At 41.1% G+C, this 25017-nt stretch overlaps 1 protein-coding gene across 1 annotated transcript; it reads right to left on the bottom strand.

Moving 5' to 3' along the window:
- Positions 1-4952: 4952 nt before the first annotated feature.
- LOC308298260 (uncharacterized protein) lies at positions 4953-6485 on the bottom strand. Its single transcript, XM_080741820.1, has 5 exons — positions 6353-6485; positions 6088-6159; positions 5670-5756; positions 5485-5563; positions 4953-5256 (listed from the first exon to the last, which is right to left on the bottom strand). The coding sequence occupies exons 1-4, from the start codon at positions 6459-6461 to the stop codon at positions 5529-5531; spliced, it is 303 nt and encodes a 100-aa protein (XP_080597946.1). The 5' UTR covers positions 6462-6485; the 3' UTR covers positions 4953-5256; positions 5485-5528.
- Positions 6486-25017: the final 18532 nt, after the last annotated feature.

Here is a 25017-nt window from a genome sequence, read left to right as displayed (position 1 = left end):
TATTTGTAACTCACTCAGACTGGAGAAAGCTCATGGGAAAATTTTACCAGCTCTATGGTTCCCAAACCTTTTAGCCTGTGACCCAAAAGAGAGATTAGACGTTTGCCCTGGATCCAAATTAGTAAAAACAGCAGATCTGCAAGCTCACAACGCGTCACTCCAGCATCAAGCCATCCATGCGTGTGACTTCACGGTTACCCCTCTTAACCATTTGAACACCAGCATCCATGTTCTGCTCAGAATGCCATGCTCAGAATGCAACAACAAGTTGTGAGCTTGTAGATCAGCTATAGTTTTGGTGGAGAGATTTGGCCTGTAGGGGGAAAAAATGGTCAAAGTACAGAGCCAATGCAGATCCAATTTACTAAGTCTAGACGGTTCAAGTGGTTATGGTCCGTTGATAAGATTTGATATTTCACATCAAACTATTCATTTGGTAATGCCTTATTCATATGGGTTTATTCTTTTATTTGCATGTTCTTGTTTCCTAAAATAATTACTGTGCTTTATCACCACGTAATATTATGGTAACTGGCCCTGGAACAGTGGGCCCCTGAGAACACTGGGTAATTTATTATTTTATATTTGATTTTATCTACATTTATTTTACAAACGAGGGACCAAACACATTCCTAAAGGGTAGGAACATGAAACAACAACAACAACAACAACAACAAAATAGGTTCAACATGTTTTGAAAAGTCTCGCAAATCTCGCGATGTGACATTTTAAGACCTGTTGTGGTCTAAGAGTTTAGCTTGGCTGTTCAGCTGAACTTTATCTCTGTGGGCAAGCAGCGAGCTTGGAGAACGAGATGACAGCAGTCGGTCACAACAAGTTCTTAAGTTTATCAAGCACATACAGAGACTATATAGGTCTCTGGAAAAGATGTAGGATATAGCGGCTAGTATGGGGTTATATTTAGGACATAATTAATTCGTATTCGTACTTTGCCTTTTTTTTACTCGTAAACATTTTTACCAAAAAAACTACACGTAAACAAATTAATTGGAAAAAGATATCCGTAAAAAAAAAAAAAGTATGAATGTTTTTGGGGAAGCTGCAGTGATTATAATGCAAAAACAAAAAAACAAGCCAAAATACGAATATTTTCTTACTGATTTACGAGTTGTTTTGTTGGTTTACTTCATCACGAATGCTTTCATCATCTCACGCACACGAATGAAACGCTCACGCACACGAATGAACCGGCCAATAATCACGTGATCGGCAGAGAGCCAATGGGGGTGCGGCCTTTCCACTAGCCAATCATAATTCTCCATTCTTGGCAGCAGTTGCCATGTCTGGTAAAAGTGAGTAATCTGTTGTTTGTTCCTCACATAATATACCTATATCCACACGATATTTGTTTTTAAACTATTGACTAAATTGACTAATCAATCATTTTTATACATTAAATAAAATAGAAATGCATATATTATTAATACACACGATAAAAGCACTGATAAAGGTCACTTACAGATGCTGCAAATCAAAACTAGACAATTAACCTTGATCCGGCCCTGACCTTTTTACTGTAAATACAATATTTATTGTTTCTTATTTTTTTCTTATGATTGATGATACAATGGGCACAATAGCCTAATGTATTTTATTATTCTGTCATTTAATGTACATAGCATCCATGAAATGTGAAATGGATGATTACAAAAACAGACCCTTTGGCCAAAACAAACTAGTTACTATGATGAACAGTGTTTCATAACAGATTACAGTACAACTTTGACTGTACAACCTGGATTAATGAACATTTTGCTAATAAAGAATGCAATCAATTCCTAATGTAATTTATTTACTTACCAGCAGACCCTCTGATGTTATAACCAAGCTAAATAAGTGTTCATGTACAATAGGTTATTTCACATTGATGTTAGCAGACAGTGATGACCAAGATCAACTTTAGGCTGGAAGGAAAACATGCTACAATAGTCAAATACAACTGCACAGAATTATATTTTATTAGACAGTGGCTCCACAGTGTTTGGCAACCAAGTTAATCAAACAGATTTTCCTGCTGAGTCCCCGTTTCAATGATGTGTTCAATTGCTGAATCTTATTTGTTAGCTTCTTTCTACATGAAAACTAATTATAATAGAACTTGCAGAATTAATTGTACAAAATTATCGATGTGATTGTTTAGAGATGTAAAGGATGTTTGGAGGAGGGTTTCAGTATTTCTAATGTAGGTGTTGTAACAGTAATACAGTGCCTGGAAAGGGCATTACATAGAACTGAAAATGGAAGGACCATAGGTTAAGTGTCTGTTCAGCTCTACAACGCTCTTCAACCTACTAAGGCTAGACTCATTGGCTAAGTTGACTCCTAGACAATGTCAAATCTCACAGACCTCAACAATGAAGATAGATGTCCCTACTGTGGTGTAAAATTTCAACATCTCAAAAGTGCATTCCGCTGTAATTATATTAGAAATGGGCAAATAAATAAGAATACAAATAAGCAAATACATAAACATTGCACTGCCCTAAACTATTTTTAAACAGTAACAGAGCACACATGAAACACATTAACCACTGTGTGCTGGATTCCAGGTAGTGAAGACTGTATGAGGGAGAAGGACACTTTGAGCAGAACACTTGTCGACTTAACACCTGTCCAGGCAGGGAGGAACATGAACCCAGTGGGAATTAGGAACTTTGGTAACGATGCCACCCCAGAGCAAGAATATCATACAAGGTTTCATAATTTTAGATTGTAATTAGGGAAAAGCAAAGATGGGAGAGTTAAATGTTTTCATTTAGTTCTATTGTTTTAGCGATTTTAAATACTTTATTTCAGTGCATGTGTGCAAGTGCCTAAATGTGTCCTTTTAGACACAATAAGCTGGCAATTTATTTTATTACAATTTACAGTGACACTACTAGCCCCCATAAGTAACATCTGCCCATGAAAGATTGTGGTGCCTCTTTTTGAATGGACTTATTGTATCTAAAAATACATATTTAGCCATTGTACACATGTCCCCAAGCACTGAAAGCAATGTAATCAAAATCGCTAAAATTATAGAAGAAAATTAACACATTTTAACACTCATCTTGTCTTTTCTCTAATTACAATCTAAATATGAAATCTTGTAAAGGTGTCCATTCAGTCAAGTTTGCGATTCTATGTGGTGATGTCAGACGGAGAGAGAGAAAAACAGAGAAACCATCACTCCTCGTGCTCATAGCGGAGGGCGTTGTAGAAGCCATGGAAATCACTGGGCAACACCTGCTTCATTTCTTGCAGATGTTTGAAGTTCATCGCTTTAATGGTGCGGCGGCAAGTGTAGAGTGGGGACACTGTGGTGATGTTGCTCTTCCTCCTCAGTGATGGGGACTCGTAGGGCTTCCAGGCGTCTGAGTGGTCGATCTTGTACTCCATACTGCCATCAACGTTGTACAGGGGAGAAAAGTCAGGTTTTAATAATCATTAAATAATGTTTGTTTTGGTTTCCGCAGCTATGTCATTATTATGTATTCAAATACCCGATTGCTCGGAGGTCATGCACGGTGGGATCCCCAGTGACCTTTCCCGGGCGGATGGCTTTGCAGAGGTTCACCTGGCTGAAGTTTTTGAAGAAAGTGTGGTCTACATACTTCACTTGGTATGGCCTGGGATTGGTACGGGCTTCCCGGATGGCAACGACATACTCAGCTGGAATGCAGATGTCTCTGTTCCTCAGTCTTCTCTCAATCACACTGTGCACAGGATGTACTCATCATAAGAGGGATGTTCTTCGAGGAAGTGCACGATGCACAAAGCAAACTCGTTGGCAGAGAGACCAGCTTCACCCTCGTGCCATAAGTAATTTGATGCATCATGTGAAGTCATGTCATACATGGTAAAGTTATGGACACAGAGCTTGGTCTTGAAATAGAGGGATGAGGCCTGTAGCTTGGGGCAGAGCAGGAGCCCCTGAAGATCCATGCATGTCACCAAGGTCTTCTCACCTGCCTCGTCTTTGTCCTTCTGCTTCATGGCTCGTGCAGTGTCCTTTTTGTTGCAGTGCTCCTTCCATGTGGCAGCCTCAATGTTCCCAGCCTTGAACGCACAGCAGGTATCGCACTGGTCTTTCTTCGGGTGAAAAAGAGAGTAATTCAAGTCCTTAAACATTCTGGTGAACACTTGCCTTGACAGCGCCTGGATGCCATGGTCTGCACTGGAACGGATATACTCTGCATGGAGGTGATTGATGGACTTGAACACAGGCTCCAGGTATCTTAGTAGCCTGATCTCAGACTCAGCTCACGCTTTAGTCTGAAACTGTGCTCTATTCTAAGCAATTTACAGGGAGGGACTTTTTTGCGAGCGTGCGCGCGCGAGTGATCGCGATGCACGGTGATCGAGACGCACGGTGGACGCGACGCACGGTCGCGGACTGTGTGTGTGTGATTGTGTGTGTGTCTCTCTGTCTGTGCCAGTGACAGAACTGCAACCAGAAACATGTAATCAACATAAACAGCTTGGTGAACTCAGCGTGTGTGTGTGTGTGCCTTCCTCAGCCTGCCTGTGTGTGAACTTCGTTTGAATCGTTTCAACTGCTGCGCGCATTGGATATTCGTTAGACCCACCCCCCACCCCCCGCGCTCATTGGAGCAGCCGAAAATAAAAAGTGATTCCTGTACTCAGCTCCAGACCAGAGAAAGAGTCCAATCTGAGAGTGGGCGGGGTCTCTGGTCTGGAAGCAGGCTAACATCTTAGAGGACGAGGACCGGCAGTAGTGCTTATCTTCCTCAGTAGGGCTTTTCCCTCTTCTTCCTACCCACTTCAAAAAAGACCACTGCTTCAAGCCTAGGGTTGACAGGAACATGCGTTGGCACACTCTGAGTCTCCTGCCATCTACGACAAGGTGACAGAAAATGGATGCCGACCTCCTGGATTTCTCTGCTCCTGTCCTCCGTAGCTTTACACTGCTCACCTCTACCAATGATGCAACATAAATCTTCCTCTCACGCCAGTCTAATTTCTCCCAGAAGTACTTGAAGATCTCTTCTCGCTTCGACTCTTCCACTTCTCTGCAGTGCAGTTTACTGGACCTGTGGCAGGCTGCAGACTGACATGACACACCCATTTTTCTTCCCTCCTTTAACACTGACTCTCGATTCTTCCTCCCGAGATATGACTGGCCTATCATTCTACGCCTCTTCTGGATGTTGTTCTTCCAGCCCTCTGGATTTTTCCTCTTCCTACAGAGACCAGCATCAACACCTGAGGAGTCTTCTTCCACCTCAAGTCCTATATTGTGTCACAAAAAGAGAGAAAATTTGTCATTCAGACCATTAGTGTGCGAGTCTCTCTGTGTGTATCTGTGCAGCCCCTTGCGTGCACATCTGTGTGGGTATGTACATGTGTACTGTATGGATGTGTAGTTGAAAGAAAAGAGTTAAATAGCAAACATGCACCATGCAAGATACTACATTACACACATGTGCATCAATGTGTCCATATTAATAATGACAACACCTTCATTTCCAGATTCCGATTCACCAGGAGAATCACCATGTTGGTCACGTGTCAGGTGTCCAGTTTCGATCAAGCGGATCTGGGAAAGAAGAGGAACAAACAGAATGCACACGTTGACATAATTCAGTGTTGCTAGGACTTTGCATTCTTTGCTCTGGCTGACTTAAGCCTGGTTGTACACAAACCTTCTTCGTCCCCACTTGTGTCGTCATCCTCAACTCCTTCAGAATCTTCATCCTCCACATTTGAGTCCGGCTCAACTCTGTCTGCACCTAAAGAACAGAAAAGAAATATGAGATGTTCTCACATTAAGTGTGAGGCGCTTTCTGGTCATGTACAGTATGATTCTGATTCTGGCACTGTTACAGATGTTGTCCAAAAATCATGCAGATCGGTACACAGTATCTCTGTAGCCGTTAAATGGAACGGGTATTTCTTACATTGATGCTCCTACATATTAGCATGCAAGCACCAGTTAAAGTTACTTTCCATCCCTCATATACACATATGCACATCCCATAACCCACACACTGCACATCATTTCGGAGCTCATATCTTTGAACGGGTAAGGGCTAGTAATTCATAACACACCACACCACATACCTTCACTCCCAGATTGAATCAAAACAGCTGACCCAGCACTGGCAGCATCAACTTGGTCACAATCATGTGCATCTTGGAAAGTCAAAGATACAGATTATCATTAGAACACTGAATACAGCAGCTAATTATTGTAATTCATGATTAAAACACTTTGATTTCCAAATTAAACACACAAGTTGCACCACAGCCAGAATCACTACACACATCATTAAACTGAGCTGACTTATTCCTATTTTTCTTTCTATTTTTTTTTTATCCCACAAACCTTCTTCGCTGCTTTCACTGCTCTCTAGTACAGTCTCTGCCTCGTCATGTCTGCCCCTGACATACTTGACGCTAACCAAAGCACACAGCTCCTCCATAGAATACATCATCCTGAAATGTTATACTGGAAATAAAAGGAGAATACAGGGTTAAAATCAAGGGTAACACAATGGTGTAAAGCAATTAAGTACATTTTCTTAAGTACTGTACTTGAGTACAATATTGAGGTATTTGTACTTGACTAGAGTATTATCAATTTCCAATACTTTTAATCCACTATATCTCAGATCCAAATATTTTACTTTTACTCCACTACAAGCTGAATTATTTCCAATTTCCAATACTTGTACTCCTCTATATCACAGATCAAAATTATTGTACTTTAATACACAACAAGCTGAGTGCCTTTGGAGTACTTTTACTCCAATGCAAGCTCACAGTGCGACACATTGTGAGCATGTAGATCTGCCATTTTCAAAATATTTGAAATGGGACATTCTGCATAGAGTACTTTTACTTTTGGCACTTTAAGTACATTTTGATGCCAACACTTTAGCCATTTTATCAAGTACATTTTGAATTCCAGACTTTTACTTGTAACAGAGTATTTCTACATTACATTATTGATATTTGTACTTAAAGTAAAAACATTTGAGTACTTTTACCACACGTAACGGTACGTTTTTGTCCAGATGGAACCAAATGGACCCTTTATGGACCCGTTAAGGGTCCATTTGGTTCCATGGACACTCCATAGAAATTGTTGTGCTGGCAGCTTAATGTAATGGTACGTTTGTGTCCAGATGGAACCAAATGGACCGTAAAGGGTCCATTTGGTTCCATGGACACTCCATAGAAGTTGTTGTGCTGGCAGCTTAATGTAAGGTATAAGGTAAAGGTAAATGGAAAACCACATGGCAAATTATTTGATCGATAACGCCAGTTGCGGTGGGTTGACGGAGGCGAACCATGTTTGAAGCAAAATCAGTGTACGACGCTGCTTGTTCAGAGAACAAACAGACAACACAAACATCAGAGAACAATACTTTCCTTGAATAATAACAATTCACACGACGCCAAGCACAATCGTGAACATAAGAATTGACTTGTATTATCCCACATTCCCACTGACCCCCATTTAGGCCAGTGACCCCATAAGAGAACATTTTTACGGCTCTAGCAGTGATTCCCAACCATTTTAATTTCAAGGACCCCCAGTTTGACATCCATTAGGCTACTGACCCCCATTTAATACCATTTGTATCTCTGAGACCCCAACTTATATTGTAAAGTCATACGTTAGCATAACTCAGAGTGTACACATGGAACCAAATGATTTGTACAGTTACATACCCCTAAGGGTCCATTTGGTTCCTAACTATAATTTAGCTGGGGACCCCCTGGAACTCCCTGGGGGTCCCCGGACCCCACTTAGAGAACCGTAGCCTATTATAGACGGAGCTAAGATGCTAATGAGGCTAGCGTTAATATTAAACTTTCTTCTTTACATCAAATAAAGACCCCGGCCCAAACACTAAAAGACACTACTGCTAAGCACAATTAACAAACGTTTTATTAGATAGATTGCTGTATTTTATGATAATAATAGCGTTTATCTTACCTCTCTCTGTCTGCTCTGCTGTGTGAAGACTGTAGCATACATATCTTGTTTCCCTTTATAAATAAAAACCGATGACAACACTAACAAAAAAAATGAACGGTAAAAAGATGAAGCATCCAAATAAAACGTATTTTGAGAAGTGATAAAAGTAGAAAAAGGTGAAAAGAAAGCATTTTTATCTAACGGAGAAAATTAACAGCACGACGCAGTCTGTGGATGAACCGGAAGTACCGAGACCGCACATCCGCGCCCGCCCCTCCCCCCTCTCTAACTATTGGGCAATCAAGATCTATACTAAAAGTATTAAAAAGAAAAGTACAAGACAGCTACAGTTCAGTGATACAAGGTCAACTAAAAAGAGAAATAAAAAAGATTTTGGGGTGTTTTTTTACACTGGGGTAGCCTATCTATCAATTCCTACAACATTAAATGACAGAATAATAAAAAACATTAGGCTATTGTGCACATTGTATCATCAATCATAAGAAAAAAATAAGAAACAATAAATATTGTATTTACAGTAAAAAGGTCAGGGCCGGAGGTAAGGTTAATTGTCTAGTTTTGATTTGCAGCATCTGTAAGTGACCTTTATCAGTGCTTTTATCGTGTGTATTAATAATATATGCATTTCTATTTTATTTAATGTATAAAAATGATTGATTAGTCAATTTAGTCAATAGTTTAAAAACAAATATCGTGTGGATATAGGTTTTATATAGGGCATATTATGTTAGGAACATAAACAACAGATTACTCACTTTTACCAGACATGGCAACCGCTGCCAACAATGGAGAATTATGATTGGCTAGTGGAAAGGCCGCACCCCCATTGGCTCTCTGCCGATCACGTGATTATTGGCCGTTTCGCATTCGTGTGCGCGTGATACAGATTCGTGTGCGTGAGATGATGAAAGCATTCGTGATGAAGTAACCAACAAAACAACTCGTAAATCAGTAAGAAAATATTCGTATTTTGTCTTGTTTTTTTGTTTTGGCATTATAATCACTGCAGCTTCCCCAAAAACATTCATACTTTTTTTTTTTTTACGGATATTTTTTTCCAATTAATTTGTTTACGTATAGTTTTTTTGGTAAAAATGTTTACGAGTAAAAAAAAGGCAAAGTACGAATACGAATTTGTTTTGTCCTAAAAATAACCCCATAGGCTAGCCTATATGAGTGTGAGTCATGACTGACAGAGCTAAGTTAAGCAGGACATGAACAGACTGTATATGCTGGCATACAGTCATTTGATGAAGAGAAAGATACATGCAAGGACAATGATCCATATGATTATACAGATTACGAATAGTTATACAATTATGTCACAGCAGGTCAGGATGTACTTCAACAGGTCTCCGGATAAAGCAGGCCATGTGCAGCTTTATTACATCATCACTGTCGGGCAGGGGTGTCGCACCAAATTCTGGGCCCTGGGTACAAGGATTCACTGTGGGGCCCCTGTGCTTTAACTATTGAAAAATAGCAGATATACAAGCTCACAGCGCGGCACCGAGTGCCGCGCTGTGAGCTTGTAGATCTGCTATTTTTGAAAAATCATGAAAATCTTTGAATATTTCAAATCCTTCTAAGGTTTTTTTTTTTTGAAAAACCTTTGTTTCTATGTCAGTGGAGCTCAAACCTTTTCATGTGCAGGACCCCCAAAATGGTATGTATTCGGCCACGGACCCCCATCTCAAAATATTTAGTTCCAGGGACCCCCCAGAAGCAAAATTTGAGTTACAAATGTTCGCTTAAAAAATACATATATTCAAAGATTTGCACACATTTTCACGACTTTTCAAAAATAGCAGATCTACAAGCTCGCAGCGCGGCACTCGGTGCCGCGCTGTGAGCTTGTATATCTGCTATTTTTCAATAGCTAAAGTATAAAATAATTAAGGCCCCTCCAACACCTTGGGCCCTAGTAACTCAGTCCCACTTTCCTACCCCTTGTGATGCCCCTTGCTGTCGGGCAGAAACCATCACGGAGTTTCAAAATAGTATGTTCCTTCGTAAATGAAAGCCCTATAATTCATCATACAAGAGTGTTGCACAGAAGTAGTGAAAATAGCAGTTCTACAAGCACACATGCTGAACATTTGAGTACTTTTCTCTCCACTGCTCAGTACAGATACTGGGGTACAGGTCAAACTGCCAATATATTAAAACAAATTAGAGTGGGGAATTTCTGATCTTAGGCTATCCTTAAAAAACGTTTTTTTTTAGGATACAGAAAACATAAGGTAGCAGATAATGTACAGATAACCGTACTTATTGTATTGTAATGAAACATAAGGTAACATATTGTACTGTACCATAATGTAGGCCTACTTTGTACCATACTGTACATACCTACTTACATAATAATAGAACGTTAAATACAGTGTACACAACAATATTCTCAACATATTTTGTTACATAAATATATTTTTTTCTAAGACCAGTCAAATCTAGCCATTAAGTATTGTAATGACCGGTGGGTTTCTTCTCCGGAGGAGTAGCCATGACAACAACTTTTTATAGCAACACCGTTTTTGTGACACTATCCAATTGTGATCCAACTCAATTATGGGTGATACAGGTGCACAATGAACACCGGTGCACAGAACATAGATGATCTACAAGCTCTCAACAGGTCTTAGTGCGAGTCTGTAGATCGGTGACATGTACTGTGTCGAGCTTTACTCAAACCAGTAAGACTCCCTAATCGGGAGATAAGCGACCGTTAGGTCGCATGTAAAAATGAAATGGGACAGATATCCATGTTGATGACATGACTGTAGACATACTGTGTACCGCTTTGCATGATTTTAGGGCAAAATCGGTAGGAGCAGTGTCCAAAAATGTGTTTGAAAAAATCGGCCTCATGGTGGCGCTACATGAGGGCCATGTGAGAAATGATTTGGCAGCCAAGGAGTGTGTGTGCAAAGTTTGGCAAGGATAGGGGCAACGGTGGCGGAGATATGAGTAGGGCAAAAGTGTGACGATACGTGACAGACATATGGACTGACAGGCGGATGGACGGACTGACGGACTGACTGACTGACAGCCGGTGGAGGTTTTAATAGTAACTGCGACCTGACGGTCACAATCAGAGCACAGACAGGAAGGGGATTGCATTCATGCATTCATGTTCCTAAATGTTTATAATTTAATACTTAGCCTTAAAGATGTAGAGTGAAAAAGTTCCAAACACTGGATTTGAACCAACAACCTTGATTTTATGAAACAGTGATTCTGCACCACAGATATTTGCGACAACTAAATACATAGCTCCATAGTATTTGTATAAATATTAAATCACAACGCATTTTGCGAGCTTGTAGATCTGCTATTCTTTATATATGAATCCTAATTTATTAGACTGTGCGATGATTTAATGTGTGTGTCAGGCATGTACCTTTCCACTTTACCACTGTGGTTTACACTTAATCAGTTCTTATGCACGCTCTTCAGTTAAAGATGGGATGCCGTGATATTTTCCCCCCTACAACATAATCATCAGGTATTATGATTATACTTGGAGGAAGATTTTTTTTTTTTTCAAAAAAAAAAAGTGTACAGAAAGTGTTAAAATTATGTTTTAACTCTTTGAGCGCCAGCGCCCTCTAGGGGCCAAAGAATGCCAGCGCATCACTCATAGGCGAGCGATTTAGCTTCCAGGACTTCAGCTTCCAGGACCTGACGTGCTCACGTTCTTGCACGGCATGGAAATGTCCCGGATGAAGATGCTAACAGAATGGCTATTCCCATTTTGTCATCTAAAAGATCATTTTTGGGCGATTTCGCCGTAAATAAACCTCGCGCCGCTTTCCTAAAACACAAAAAAGAGATATAAGCCTTTAAAGATGCGGTCATTCATTGGATTAGGCGGAGATTGGCGATTGCGTTCGCAAATTACGGCCGGCCGGGACGTTGTTAGCTTTCGGCTAGTAGCTACAAAAATCAAGCCAGGCTTCAGAAGGCCTCTTATCATTTTATTCATTTAATTAAATAAAGCCGAACTACTTCGGGATCGGCACACTCGTGTACTCATCGGAAGCGGCGCCGAACATCGGGTGAACATTGGGGAGCTCAAAAATGTATTTTAAACCATTTTTAATGGAATATATCGTCGGACAGAGTAGAACGGCTAGCTGGCTAGCGGCTAGCGAGCCAGGACCACCCACGACTCTACAAGCAGCTCGGGGTAAGTGAATTAATAAAAAAAAGATTGTATTGGATTGAAATAAAGCCGAACTAGTTCGGGATCGGCACCAGATGAGTTAAGTGGCCACACCCACCTGCTCATTAGTATGCCTGGTTGTCAGCTGAAGTTAGCCACACCCACAGTGTTGTTGAATGGTAAAAAGGGAAGGACATGATATTATGATATCATTACATCAGTGTATTTCAATTGGGCCTTTTGACTCAGATAAAGAGGCTTTCTAGCCTATAGTTCCAGACCCTGAATCGCTAGCCACACCCCTTTAAATTTTTGTTTTGGCGATTCAGGGAGTGAAACGAAATGTCAATTCAGGCTGAGTGTCAGGCTAGAGGCTTTCAGCTTTCAGGAAGAAACCAGAAATAGACAGGGGAGACATATTTGCATATAACCACACCTGGGGGTCTATTAGAGTAATTTTAACTCCATTTAATCTCATCACATAAAACCACTCATCTATTCTAAAACATTAATGCTGCTGGAACAATGCTATTACTCCTTTGTTTACAGGTGGTTTATGCATAATGCACTCCTCAGATTATGTTGTCTCTCTTATTAGGGTTAGGGCTAGCCTACATCGCAGAATCCCTGGAGTTTTCCGTTCTTTCGCAAGTCCTTGGCTCAGATCCTCTACTGCAGGCTTGCTAGACATGCATAACCCTACCCAAAAGAAGATTTCTTAAATTATGCTCCCAAACGATTTTACCTGAAGAGATTAGAGAGGCAGGCTCTGTTGAAATCTTTAAAGAGATGTTTAAGTCATTTTATTTTCCATTTAACTTAGTTATCGTGGATTGTGCTTTAAGAATTTTAGCTCTTTTCTTTTTAGTTTGTTCTTGTTTTCTTCTTTTAAGAAAAGGACCTTTGTTTTACTTATTTTTAAATGTTTTAATTCTTTAATGTAAGGAACTTTGAACTGCATGTATTCTATGAAAGGTGTAGTACATAATATGTACTACACCTTTATATTTATTTACCTTTACCTTAAAACTTTATATTATAAAGTTTTAGTTAATTATTATTATTATTATTATCATCATTGTTTATTTCTACTGAGGTCATCATTTTTTCTCCTCTCCTTTTACAGAAACACTACATTATTACGACCATACAGTCATTGTAAATGCTTATTTCAACAGGAAATAAAGTATTTTACAATGTTAGTGTGTGAACAGGTTAACCTTTAATAAAGGACATTCTTAGAGGACGTTCAATTGGCCTACAGTAACCTTTGTGTCAAGGCTTTCACATAAACAGTATACCATTTTGCTAATAGCTACTTTTATATACTGGTCAGTCAGACTCATACCAGTGGTGTAACAGAATAACGAACTACAAAAGGGCTCTCCTCAGAGCGCAAGTCTTCACCAGGTTAGGTGGCCTACCCAGCAGTGCTGCATCAGCCGGCAAGAAGCGAGGAAAAGACAGGGAGAAGTGGAGTTTGTATGACAGATGGTAAAACTTTTAACGTTTGTGGCGCCCCCTATGGACTGAAGTGAAAGATAGACATTATGGCAGGGCTTTTATGTAAGACATCTCTACCTTTTCTACATTTCTTTTTTCAGGCAATTACAGGCAAACAGTCTGTTCGATGCTCATCGACACATGACTCATTCATTGTGTGAGTCTAATCTGACAGCACAGAGCACAGATTAATGGGCCCTACAACTCCATATACACTGCTACAGCTGGAAGTACAGCTCACATGGAAAAGAGAAAATACTCGCTCCCTCTCCCTCTCTCTATGCTGCATGTATCGTCATTGTCAGGCAGAAACCTTGTATCTCTAAGTTTCAAAAGTGTATTTTTTTGTCTAAATTAAAGCCCTACATCATACAAGCAGTGGCGTAGCTAGGGGTAGGAAAGTTAGACTGAGGTAAGGGGGCCCAAGGTGCCAGAGGCCCTCGAAAAGTCTGGATTAAAACTCTTTTTCCCCCAATAATAATAATTATTATTATGATGTTTATCATTTGTGTCTAAAAACTTAAAATTACTGCTGGAATAAAACCAATGAGCGATACAATTTAAATAATTGAGGGTCCCTATATTATATACTCACCCCTTACAAAGCTAAAATGGTTTCTCCTGCTTTCACCTTGTTTTGAGACCTATAGTAGCTTTGCGGTTTGTGCGTCCGCTTGCATCATGTTATGGTTGTGAAACTTAGGTGTGCTCTACAGGATAATTATGATCATCTGAAGTAAATGGAAAAGTCTTTTCATTGGCCCTGCAAACATAAGATCAACTCTCACGTTCTGTTCGCCCCACCCTCCCCCGGTCCTGACTGTAAAGCAGCTTCTTCAGCACACAACAGCATGCATTGAACAGAGACAGGGAGAGGGAAAAAAAAAAAAAAAGACTGCAAACATAAGATCAACTTTCAGGTTCTGTTCGCTCCACCCTCCCCCGGCTTCTTCCACACACAACGCGCATTGAACAGAGACAGGGAGAGAGAGAAAAAAAGACGTAATGTGACATAGAGCAGCATGTTTCATTACTGTAAACTGAGAGGAGAGCTTGACTGTTTACACTCAAGGAAGCAGCTGATGTCTGTGGGTAAGCATGCAACAGAAAATCTTCTCCCCTCTTCCTTCTTCCTTCTTTATCCAACACCATTAAGCAATAAGCATGGATAACGTTTTAAGCACAAACGCAAGTGTTTCGAACGAAACACCTGTTTGCTAAGTTCTGGAAGGAAGCACTCCCAAACTAGTGACATGATCAGTTGATCACAATCGCATCATGTTATGAATGTATGTAGGTTCCCAAATCAAAGTGAAAAATGGTTTGGTTTGTTGCAACAATGACTAGTTATCTAAAGTATGGTAATAGTGTCAAGTAGTGTGAGGATTAATGTCAGAGTGTTTGTGTTTGAGCGCCTCAGTGCGGCCGCTGCAGAGTTCATGTGCAACCTCTTCCAGAGAGATAGATGGAGACACTAGAAACTCTGCTGGAGAAACAAGACAAACTGCTGGATGTCCCTAGTAATAACAATAATTGTATAATATCCCATCATCTATCTAGTAGTCATATGATTGTCATACAAAAATAACAATCTAGGCATCACAATATTTTTGTTTCAGTCAGTCACAGTAGGCTATTATTGTTTTGTGAACTCCCAAAATGTTCACAGGATCTTGCTGTAGATTAAACACACTGACTGACTTTGCTGTTAAAACAATGTATGTGCACAGACACAGTACACACAAGAATGTCCTGTTATGCCATTCTCATATAGCCTTATATGATATAGCCTGTTATACAGTAGATGTATTCTCAGATCATTATATCCAACCCTTGTTTTCCATAGTTTAGCTAACTAGCCAAAGTTCTGATTGCATGCAGACTCATTTTTGCATGTAGGCTAATCATGTTCACACCCAATCTGAATAGTCCTATACTGCTTATTTTTTCTCCTATTCTACTTCCTATGTATAGCCTATATGCTTCACTCCTCATGTGCATTTGCTTGAGCACTGCTGCTATTGATTAGTGATTGTATATTCTGCACAACACCTGCACATATTTAAGCTGCTACTAAAAATACAATGTAGTGTTTTATTGTTATACTGTTTTATATTGGCTTGCATGGGAGGCTGGGCTCAAGTCAGAGTTCTGGTGTCTCATTCACTTGCTGGTGATGATGGTGGTCTGCACTTTTTATTTCATGGGACTGTTATGGATTATACTGTATTAATAATACAGTAGCTGTATCTGAGTGTGCATGTAATGGATGATTATGTGTAGTGATCATGGTTAGATCAAGTTAAAATTCCTGGACTTTGTTTCAAGAGCTAGCATTGTCAAATTGTTACACCAGACACTACATGTTTGTTTATATCCTGCTTAGGCTACAAGAGTAAAACTAAAAGTAGACACAAATGGTAAATGGTGTTACAATTTGACAAATAAGGTGAACATGATTGCTGAGGCGATCACGGCTACCGTATCATTGTGAGACATGTCATTCAAACAGTAACAAAGTGTTCCCGGTTGGCCGGTTCTCCGCTTGCATGGGGGGGCCCATACAGATTTCTGGCCTAGGGGCCCAGAATTGCTAGTGACGCCCCTGCATACAAGAGTGTTGCACAAAAATGTATGATGTACAAACACAACAATGTGCTTGTAGATCGGCTATTTCACTATTCTTTTTTAATAATAGAGGAACGATTTCGGACCAGGTTTCCACCCGACAACAACGATCTATATACACATTCAAAATATGAGCCATTCGATTTGTATTCTTCCTTCTCTTTTTTTTTTACCGTTCACGTTCAGAGCTCTAAAGGGAGATCTGTCAAAGGGAAGTATACACTATCTCCAATGCACGGGAGGATCTTATCTAACCTTTCCTGCCTCATGAAACATTCAGCATCCTGGCCACCAATCTCCGCCGTTCCAGGACGTGTGTGTGTGTGTGTGTGTGTGTGTGTGTGTGTGTGTGTGTGTGTGTGTGTGTGTGTGTGCGTGTGTGTGTGTGTGTGTGTGTGTGTGTGGGTCTGATACAGAGAGCAGGGGCGGCAGCCGGAGGAAATTGCTTTGGACTCCAACACTGTATGATCAGTATTATCACAGCAATGGACCTCATTCACCCACACGTTCCACTGTGCCCTTTAATGCAGGGATTGGAATCAAGGGGAAATTTCATTCCAACTGTGAAGTTCTGTGTGCGTGCGTGCGTGCGTGCGTGCGTGCGTGCGTGCGTGCATGAATGCATGCATACTTGTAATAGGCCTACTATTTGCATTGTGGGTTTGTAGGTTTAGGGATGGGGTGTTAGTGGTTATGACTGATTAACGGTTTGTAGAAAAAGCAGATCTGCAATGGTGTGCGAAACCCACACACAGCAACGTATAACCCAGGCTTTAGGGTAAGAGTAACAAAATGTCAAGAGGGTAGAATTGCCCTTTCTGAAATGTACTAAACGTTGATGTCCGCACAAGTATAGTAATACCAACACGACTGTGTGTGTGTTTGTGTGTGTGTGTGTGTGTGTGTGTGTGTGTGTGCGTGCGTGCGTGCGTGCGTGCGTGTGTGTGTGTAAGCCTCAGGTTTGTGATGGGCCCTTGCGATAAGGGGAGGCAGCTTACATAACGTGGTGAGCATGGTGGCGCGGCACGGCGGGGTTGAGCGGCAAACCGTGCGGCGTGACAGCTCGCGCAATGGCAGTGGGAAGGTCTAAATGCGGCCGAGTGATGGAGATGTCCAGATAAAGCTTCCTGTCAATCTCTGCCAAGCATGGCGCCCTGAGGGCCCCATGCAGCATGCAGACAGGGCAGAGGGAGGACTGAATATCTGCTGGCTTTTCACTGTAGCCTAAGAAAGAAATAAGCAACCAGATCGACGAAAACGAGCACAAAAGAAGCGACTAACACATGAGCACTTTAAACCTGTACACATCGGCCATTTGAAAATAATGTTTTAGTCAGTAACACTCACGTCAAAGTAGATTTAACCATTTACTGCAACAAATGGAATAGAGGAACTTAGCGATAACTTAGAATTTTGTCCAAGCTGCTTGCTAGGCAAAATCAGGGAATGTTAAGCAAAACCCCCATAGGGATACAATAGCAGTACAATAGCAATACATTGACATTATTAGCTTGAATCAGCAGACATGAATCACAAGTATTTGAGCCTATATGCCAGACTCTGATCAAAAGGTTGAGGCTGGGGTGGAAAGAGGCAGCTAAGCGGCAGCGGATACGAAACTTGGTATACGTGGCCCTACATTAATTTGGGGGTCTTTGACATGAAAATGTTTGGGAACCACTGCTTAAACAACATTAGGAAGCAAGCCCAAATAAGAAACTTGGACACTAGCCTCGGAAACCCAGGCTTATTTTGGCGATCGGAAGAAAAATAAGCCTTGGCAAACCCGGGTCCGCATCAATATGCCGACGGGCTGGTATGCCGACACTAAAACTAACCCTAACCCTAAACCTAACCTCAGTAACCGTGACGAGTAACTAACCTGCCGACACTAGTCGGAACAGCGGCCCATCGGCATATTGAGAGGACCCCGGCAAACCCCCCTATACTGTAACTGTGCTGGCTCATGACATTTTAATTGTATAAAATAAATGTAGCCGTTCAGATATCTTATTTTACATCAGTATTGTTCATGTGAACTGGTTTGTTTAAACTTTAGGCTTATCCATTATAATGATAAAATCGCTATGATTTTCCACCGCGCGCAGATCACTTCCTCATTTACTCAAAGCGGACAGTAGCAGGAGTCATGTCCCCCTCCGCGTCATTTCGAGACGCCGGAGCACCCGGCGAGATCCGCCGGGCAACAAATAATGTCCGCGTTAGCTCAGAGTACTTGGACACAAGCCCCCCAAAACGCAACACACAACTACCAATATTTGCAAGCCCAAAGAGAATAGAATACTAGGTGCTTATTCGGTGCCAGGCCACAGCCAAACAAAGCTGCTTTCTAAAGAAGGAAAGCTGAGGATCTTGCCAAGACTGCTTTTCAATTCTATTCACACCCCCATGCCCTAAATCAGGCTCCATTATTTATTCAGCATTTGATCCACGGACCACCATTTGAGGAGATTTAGCCTCTCAGACCCAAAAAGTTGAATATCTTGTTATCGTTGGATAGGATTTTGTCCACAATTCCATGCTGTATTGATGTGGTACCATAGGAGAGATGACAGGCAAATATTGACCAAAATGTTAAACAAATCTAATTGTGTAGACTTCTTGCAAATTAAGTAATGCAGATGTTTAACAATAATCAAAATCTTGAGATGTACATTTTTACACTCAAGAGATCTATAAGCGTCTATTACTCTCCATCATTTAGCTGGGGACCACCTGGGACCCCCTCAAGGACCACTGGTGGTCCCTGGACCACTGGTTGAAAACCACTGCCCTAAACCATTTATTTAAGAGACATCAAACCAGTAGTGAATCTTTTATGACAGATCTGATTTTTTAGAATTAGAACAGAGATGGCAATGTGACAAACAAGTCGATTTGAACTGTGTTACCTTTGTTTATTAACGGCCGTTTGTAAAATAAAACACTGAATTAAAAAGAAAAATCAAGTTGGTTATTCTTTAGCCTGCGCTGAGCTTGAGTCTGACATTGTCCCATTGACAAGAGATTTTAAAGGGGAGGGGATTTGAAATTTGAAATTCGTGTTTGACTTGCGTGTACACAAAAACATTCCCCCCTCCCCCTCCCCTCTATCACAGGCATCAAACAGGTCGTTGTCTTCTTTGATGCTAACGAGGTGTGCAAAACCCCCTTTGAAGTTCAAAGGGAGCAATTAAGAGCTTTGGCTGAGCTCTCCCTCCCTCCACTGTTTCTGTTGATTTTCAAAAGTTAGACCCACCCCCTCCTCCGAGGCTCCGACTCTCATTGGCCTGGCCTTTCCTCAGACCAGAGCAGGTAGAGGTTCATTATGCAACACCAGACCAAGAGAAGCAGTCCACTCAGAGAGTGGGCGTGTCTATTGGCTGGAGCCAGGCAAGTTATTCTTACCACTGGGCATTTGCCTGCAACATGACATTTTCAATAAGGTTACATCAAGACTAAATGGTTCAAATTCAAGCCTGAGGTGTAAATCACCCACATATCTCTGCCAAGACACCTACTTCATGTTTACTGTTCTCTGCACAGCACACAAGGGTGAAAAACACCATCATTTGCATTCGCCAATCTCATTGTAATGCCAGAGCCAATTGAGCAGAGATGCCCCACTGTTTCTCTTTCTGCACTTACCTCTGCCTGGCAGAAAGCAGTGGTTTACCTAAGTAAAAGTAGCAGTACCACTATATAAGCATACTCTGTTAGTAAAGTAAAAGCCCTGTATTCAACATTTGACTTGAGTAAAAGTACAAAGGTATTGGCCACAAAATATACTTACAGTACCAATGTAATCAAAAGTACTCAAATGTTTCAAAAAGTGTTAAACCTTTTGTTGTTGTTTAAAGTAACAGGTGTACAAGTTTGTAGATCTGCTATTTCTGAATAGCCAAAGTATAAAAAAAGAATCGCATTCCTAAACCGATAATTTGATGACCAGAGGTCGGAGGAGTCACCGCTAGGAGACTTGCAGAGTCTCTTACCGAGTCTCCTATTGACTGATGATCCGTTCATCAAATTATTGGCTCAAGAATGTGACAGTAATGTTTGGGGTGAACTAATACATTATGACTTTTAATTTTGGGGGGGGAAATGTAATACAGCAATGCATTGATATTAAAGAGAAAAGGTGTAATTCTGAATACTTAAGTATTTACTTACAGTATATATACAGTATAGGTCTACTTGTTGCTCCACCAGTGGCAGCAGGGGTGCTTGGCCTGGCTGTGGTAGCCTTCTTTGTTTGGAAGTCCCCCGCCGTGGTCTCCACTAACTCTGGAGGACTCTCAGCAGGGAGTGGATAAAGAGAGCGGCCGCTTCTCTGCACGAGAGTCTTGGGACTATATACACCAGAATTACAAAAAAGGAATACAATTCCCTATGGATATTAAAGAGATACGAAATAATGGTACTGGTAGCTACAATACAGTACACATTTAAAAATGGAAGTTGTGCTTAGGTTGAGATCCTTGGCTGTGATCACTTAAAGTGTTTTACAGAGAGTTTAACCACTTAAAACTTGCTGAACGGGGTCCCCCATGGGGCCCCCTCCTGTTTTTGCTCTATATTATCTTAGTTTAAAATAGCCAATCTAACTGCTTGTGTTGCGACGGCTTGTTGTGAGTACAGTATGTAGATCTATCTATCTATAGAGCTATTTTCACCCAGAATATGATGATAGGATTCATAGCAGTTAATTGTAGAAATAAAGCATGTACAGTATGTAAGGGAGACAATACTCAGCCCCACTCTCGCTCTACTCAGCTTCTACAATATACGAAATCTTACTTCTGTGAGGAAACAGACCCTGTGTGTTTCAAGGGAAGATTCAAGATGAATCATTGTTACATCCCATTATACAAGTATAAAAAGGTAGAATTCTCTGGGTTTTGACTCTTGACGTTGCAGTAACACCCCGCAAAAAATAACAACAATAGAAATGGGGGAAATAGCAATTATATAACATACAGTATGTGCCTTTGTTAGGTGCTGTATGTATTGGCCATACATCTGTGTGTGTGTGTGTGTGTGTGTGTGTGTGTGTGTGTGTGTGTGTGTGTGTGTGTGTGTGTGTGTGTGTGTGTGTGTGTGTGTGTGTGTGTGTGTGTGTGACTGCATGTGCAGTTATAAATATAAAGTGTTGGGTGCCTGTGTGTGGGATGTGTTTAAATAATATAAATAAGTCACAGTATGCGTGTAAGGTGCTGTGTGTTGTGCGTATGTGTGTGTGTGTGTAGGGCCTGCCTTCATAAATGTGCATAATATATACCGGTACAGTTAACAGTTGATACCTCCACACGCTATTGCAATCAACAACACCAGCAATAAAGCTGTCCAAACTGTTTTGAATCCATGGCACGTTGTGACAACAATGACTCAGATCCCACAGAGGTGAGCTCGATTCAAATCAAGTTGACTGCTCATGGTCACATCATGTACCACATCATGATAAAAACTAAACAAAAAAAACTGATCAGATGGTTTGACCGACGACAGCTCATTGCTACTCTAAGAAGTAGCAATGAGGAAAAAAAGAAAAGAAATCACACCCAGTGTGAAGTGAGCGGTGTTGCATTAAGCGTCCCGCAAAGCTTGGCCAATGTGAGCCTCACCATATAAACAGACACCAACTGACTAATGACTGTCCAGACAGACATGGGAAAAACAGACAAAGCCAGATGTAGGAGCGGTTAGCACCGGTCAATAATGACCATGCACCTTTGGGAATTCCCACAGGTGTACAGTACATTTTGTGTGTCAGTCAACGTATGTTGCCATGGTTTCTTATGCCTTTGTATGCTGCAACTCGTGGTCCACATCCAAGGTTTTGTTTTTCCATGTGAAGTAAAGAAAACCGAGACAGCCTATCTTCAAAGTCTATTCACAGAACTGCAAAATACAGAATTTCTTAAGTCAACCTGTTTCTGTTAAAGACATTTCTACCTTGTCATTCTGAGTGCTACCCTTCGCTTGCCATTGTTTGTTATAGTTTGTTTAACTCTGAAAGTCAAGATTTTGTCAAACCCATTTTTCACCTCATTTGGGATGCATTCTGCAGCTATGTTATTTACCAGAGGCAGACATGGCCCCTGGGGAGGTTCTCGGATCGATCCCTTGCTCCTCCTGTCTTCATGTCATGGTGTGCTTGAGCAAGACAAAGAACTGCTCCTGATGTGGGTGGATTCTTCCATGGTTGCCTCTACTGTCTGTGTTTATGAATGGCTTGATGCAACACACTTTGGATAAAGGCACTATAGAAATGAGTACTGTAAAGGTTGACAGAGGGCCAAGGCTCCAAAAAGTTGGCAAAGTCCCAGATCCAAAGTTTGGGGTTTTATTTTACCCAAAACAACTTCCTACATCAGTTTCAGTGCAACATAAGTGAAGGCCTTTAACAAATCAAATACAAAAATACAGAAAATGAAAATACTTGACAGCTAAAGAAACTAAAGATAACAAACTAGGAACTTCAGAAACTGTTTTAAACAGCAACACCCTTACACAAGGGCCCTGGCTGGCAGCTCTCCCCTAGATGCTTTCTAGTCAATGCTCCAAGTCCAACTCTCCAGCCTCCCTTTTATACTAGGCAAGACTATACCAAGAAAATAGTTCTGTAATTGGTAACTCACCCTACGACTAACAACGGCCCATGAGCTGGCTTACACAATTACCTGGTGTTACTAAACTCATTTCAAATACAATATAAAATGTGGGCACTGTATGAGAATATAACATAAAACAAAATAAGAGCTCTTAAACATAGGCCAAGCATCCCTCTCCTCTAAAGCACTTGGTACCTTCCCCCAAAGAAAGAACCATGTGAGGTGACCACACCCATGATTACCACCATGCACCCAATGATTCAATAAACAGATAATGATTAAATGCATTGCCATGTCTATATTCAGGTATCCATTCAGATAGAAATATGAAACCCACAACACTCCCAACAGTCACTTCCAAGCTGGCCAGTGATGATTAATTAGAAGCAGTTAGTTGTTTATGTGCATTGTCTCTTTTAGTCTCACGGGCTGCCCTTCACGACCACTTGCAAATTGTATTAACCATTTATTCATCAAACAGGCGCAATGACCTGAAAATGCGATTCATACCGTGAATTTGTAATCGTAATCGCTAATCACACCTGTGTAATCGTATTGTGTGCCTCTTTGCTGTATAGTTTATATAGTACATATGGATCGTGCAAATGACAGGTGACACTATAGTGGCGTTTCCATAAAGTTATTCGAATTAGGGAAGCGAATTATCAGAAATACGCATTAAGACAAAGCGAATTTAGCATGTTTCCATTTGCGGGTGTCATTCGAATTAGCGACGTTCGCAAGAGTTGATCGGGCTGATTTTTTTCAGACCGAACCTGAGCACTGCACCGTCTGCACGTCTGACTGCTGTGACTCGGTCGCTGTCTAGTAGTGGGAAGAAGGGATTATCAGTCATCATCATGGCCCCAAATAACTTTTAAATATATTACAATTGGCGACGAGTCTCTAACGAAATTGGCAAGAGTTCCTCTCAATACATAAAGCTACCGGTTCACCGGGAAAACCGCGGTTGTGTCGCTGCACAGTGCAAGTTTCAGTGTCCTCTGGAAGGTCAGGTGGCCGATCTGCAAGTTCACAACGCGGCACGGAGACGTGGATGTGAGCTGCTGTGCCTGTGAGCTTGTAGATTGGGCACTTCAGGCACGCAACACTGTGGGATGAGGAAGGGTTTGCTTGCCACCGATGGCTTGAGGTGAAAACGGGAGGAATTTACACATGGTCCGTGTCACTCCGTGTGTAACAAACAACAGGTTTGTTTTGTGGGCTAACGCTATAGCATGGACAAAGCGGCAGGGGAAATGGACCTAGAACGTCGTAATCTATTTGCATTTATTGTCTGACCCGTTTCCATTCACTTAAGCGCATTTAGTTTATTCGATAAAGGCTCAAAATCCTCCTCCTCCAAGCGGATAACTTTTTTTGCGGATAATGAAAGTTTATTCGCATTTTGAAGTGTTTCCATAAAAACATTTTGCGAATAAGCCGTTAATGCGCAAAAAGTGGCTTTATGGAAACGCCACTTATGATAAGTGTTGTTGATTGCATATTCTGCTGTTTACTAAGTTGTACACCTCTAAAAAGCAAGTGCAAATTACCACAGGCAGGCTATGCAAGGATTAGGAAGCTTGTGGTGGAGATGATGCAGCAATAAGGAGACACAGATTGTCATGGTCTCGAAAACATGCAGAGAGAATCAAGAAGTAATCAAAACAAAGCCTATAGATTAAGCAGTCACGCAATAATTAGGCCTACTCTGAGAAATCAAAGATGTCCTTGAACCTCGCACACCTTTCACACCTTTTATATGGATAAACAGAAGTGCTATCTAATGCTATGTGACAGCCCACATGTGTGTGCATGTCACATGTGAAAATGTTGTTACAGTGCACAAATACATACAGTGTGGATTCCTCATGCACTAAACAGGTGCTGAAGGGGCCACGTCTGTATCTATCTCTGTATGTCTGACTGTATCTCTGTGTGTCTGAATGTATCTCTGCATGCCTGTATCTATCTCTGTATGCCTGTATCTGTATGTCTGTATACCTCATGCCTGTCTCTATCTCTGTGTGACTGTACAGTATCTCTGTTTCTATCTCTGCATGCCTGTATCCAGGGACATGCTGGGCCCCTGATTCAGCCCGGGAAAAAGAGTTGGAGAGGCCCTCATT

This window comes from Nannobrachium achirus (genome assembly GCF_963921795.1).
Source record: "Nannobrachium achirus genome assembly, chromosome: 14".
Classification (NCBI taxonomy): domain Eukaryota; kingdom Metazoa; phylum Chordata; class Actinopteri; order Myctophiformes; family Myctophidae; genus Nannobrachium; species Nannobrachium achirus.
The sequence above is the reverse complement of the archived record's forward strand: the minus strand, read 5'-3'. Positions and strand labels throughout refer to the sequence as shown.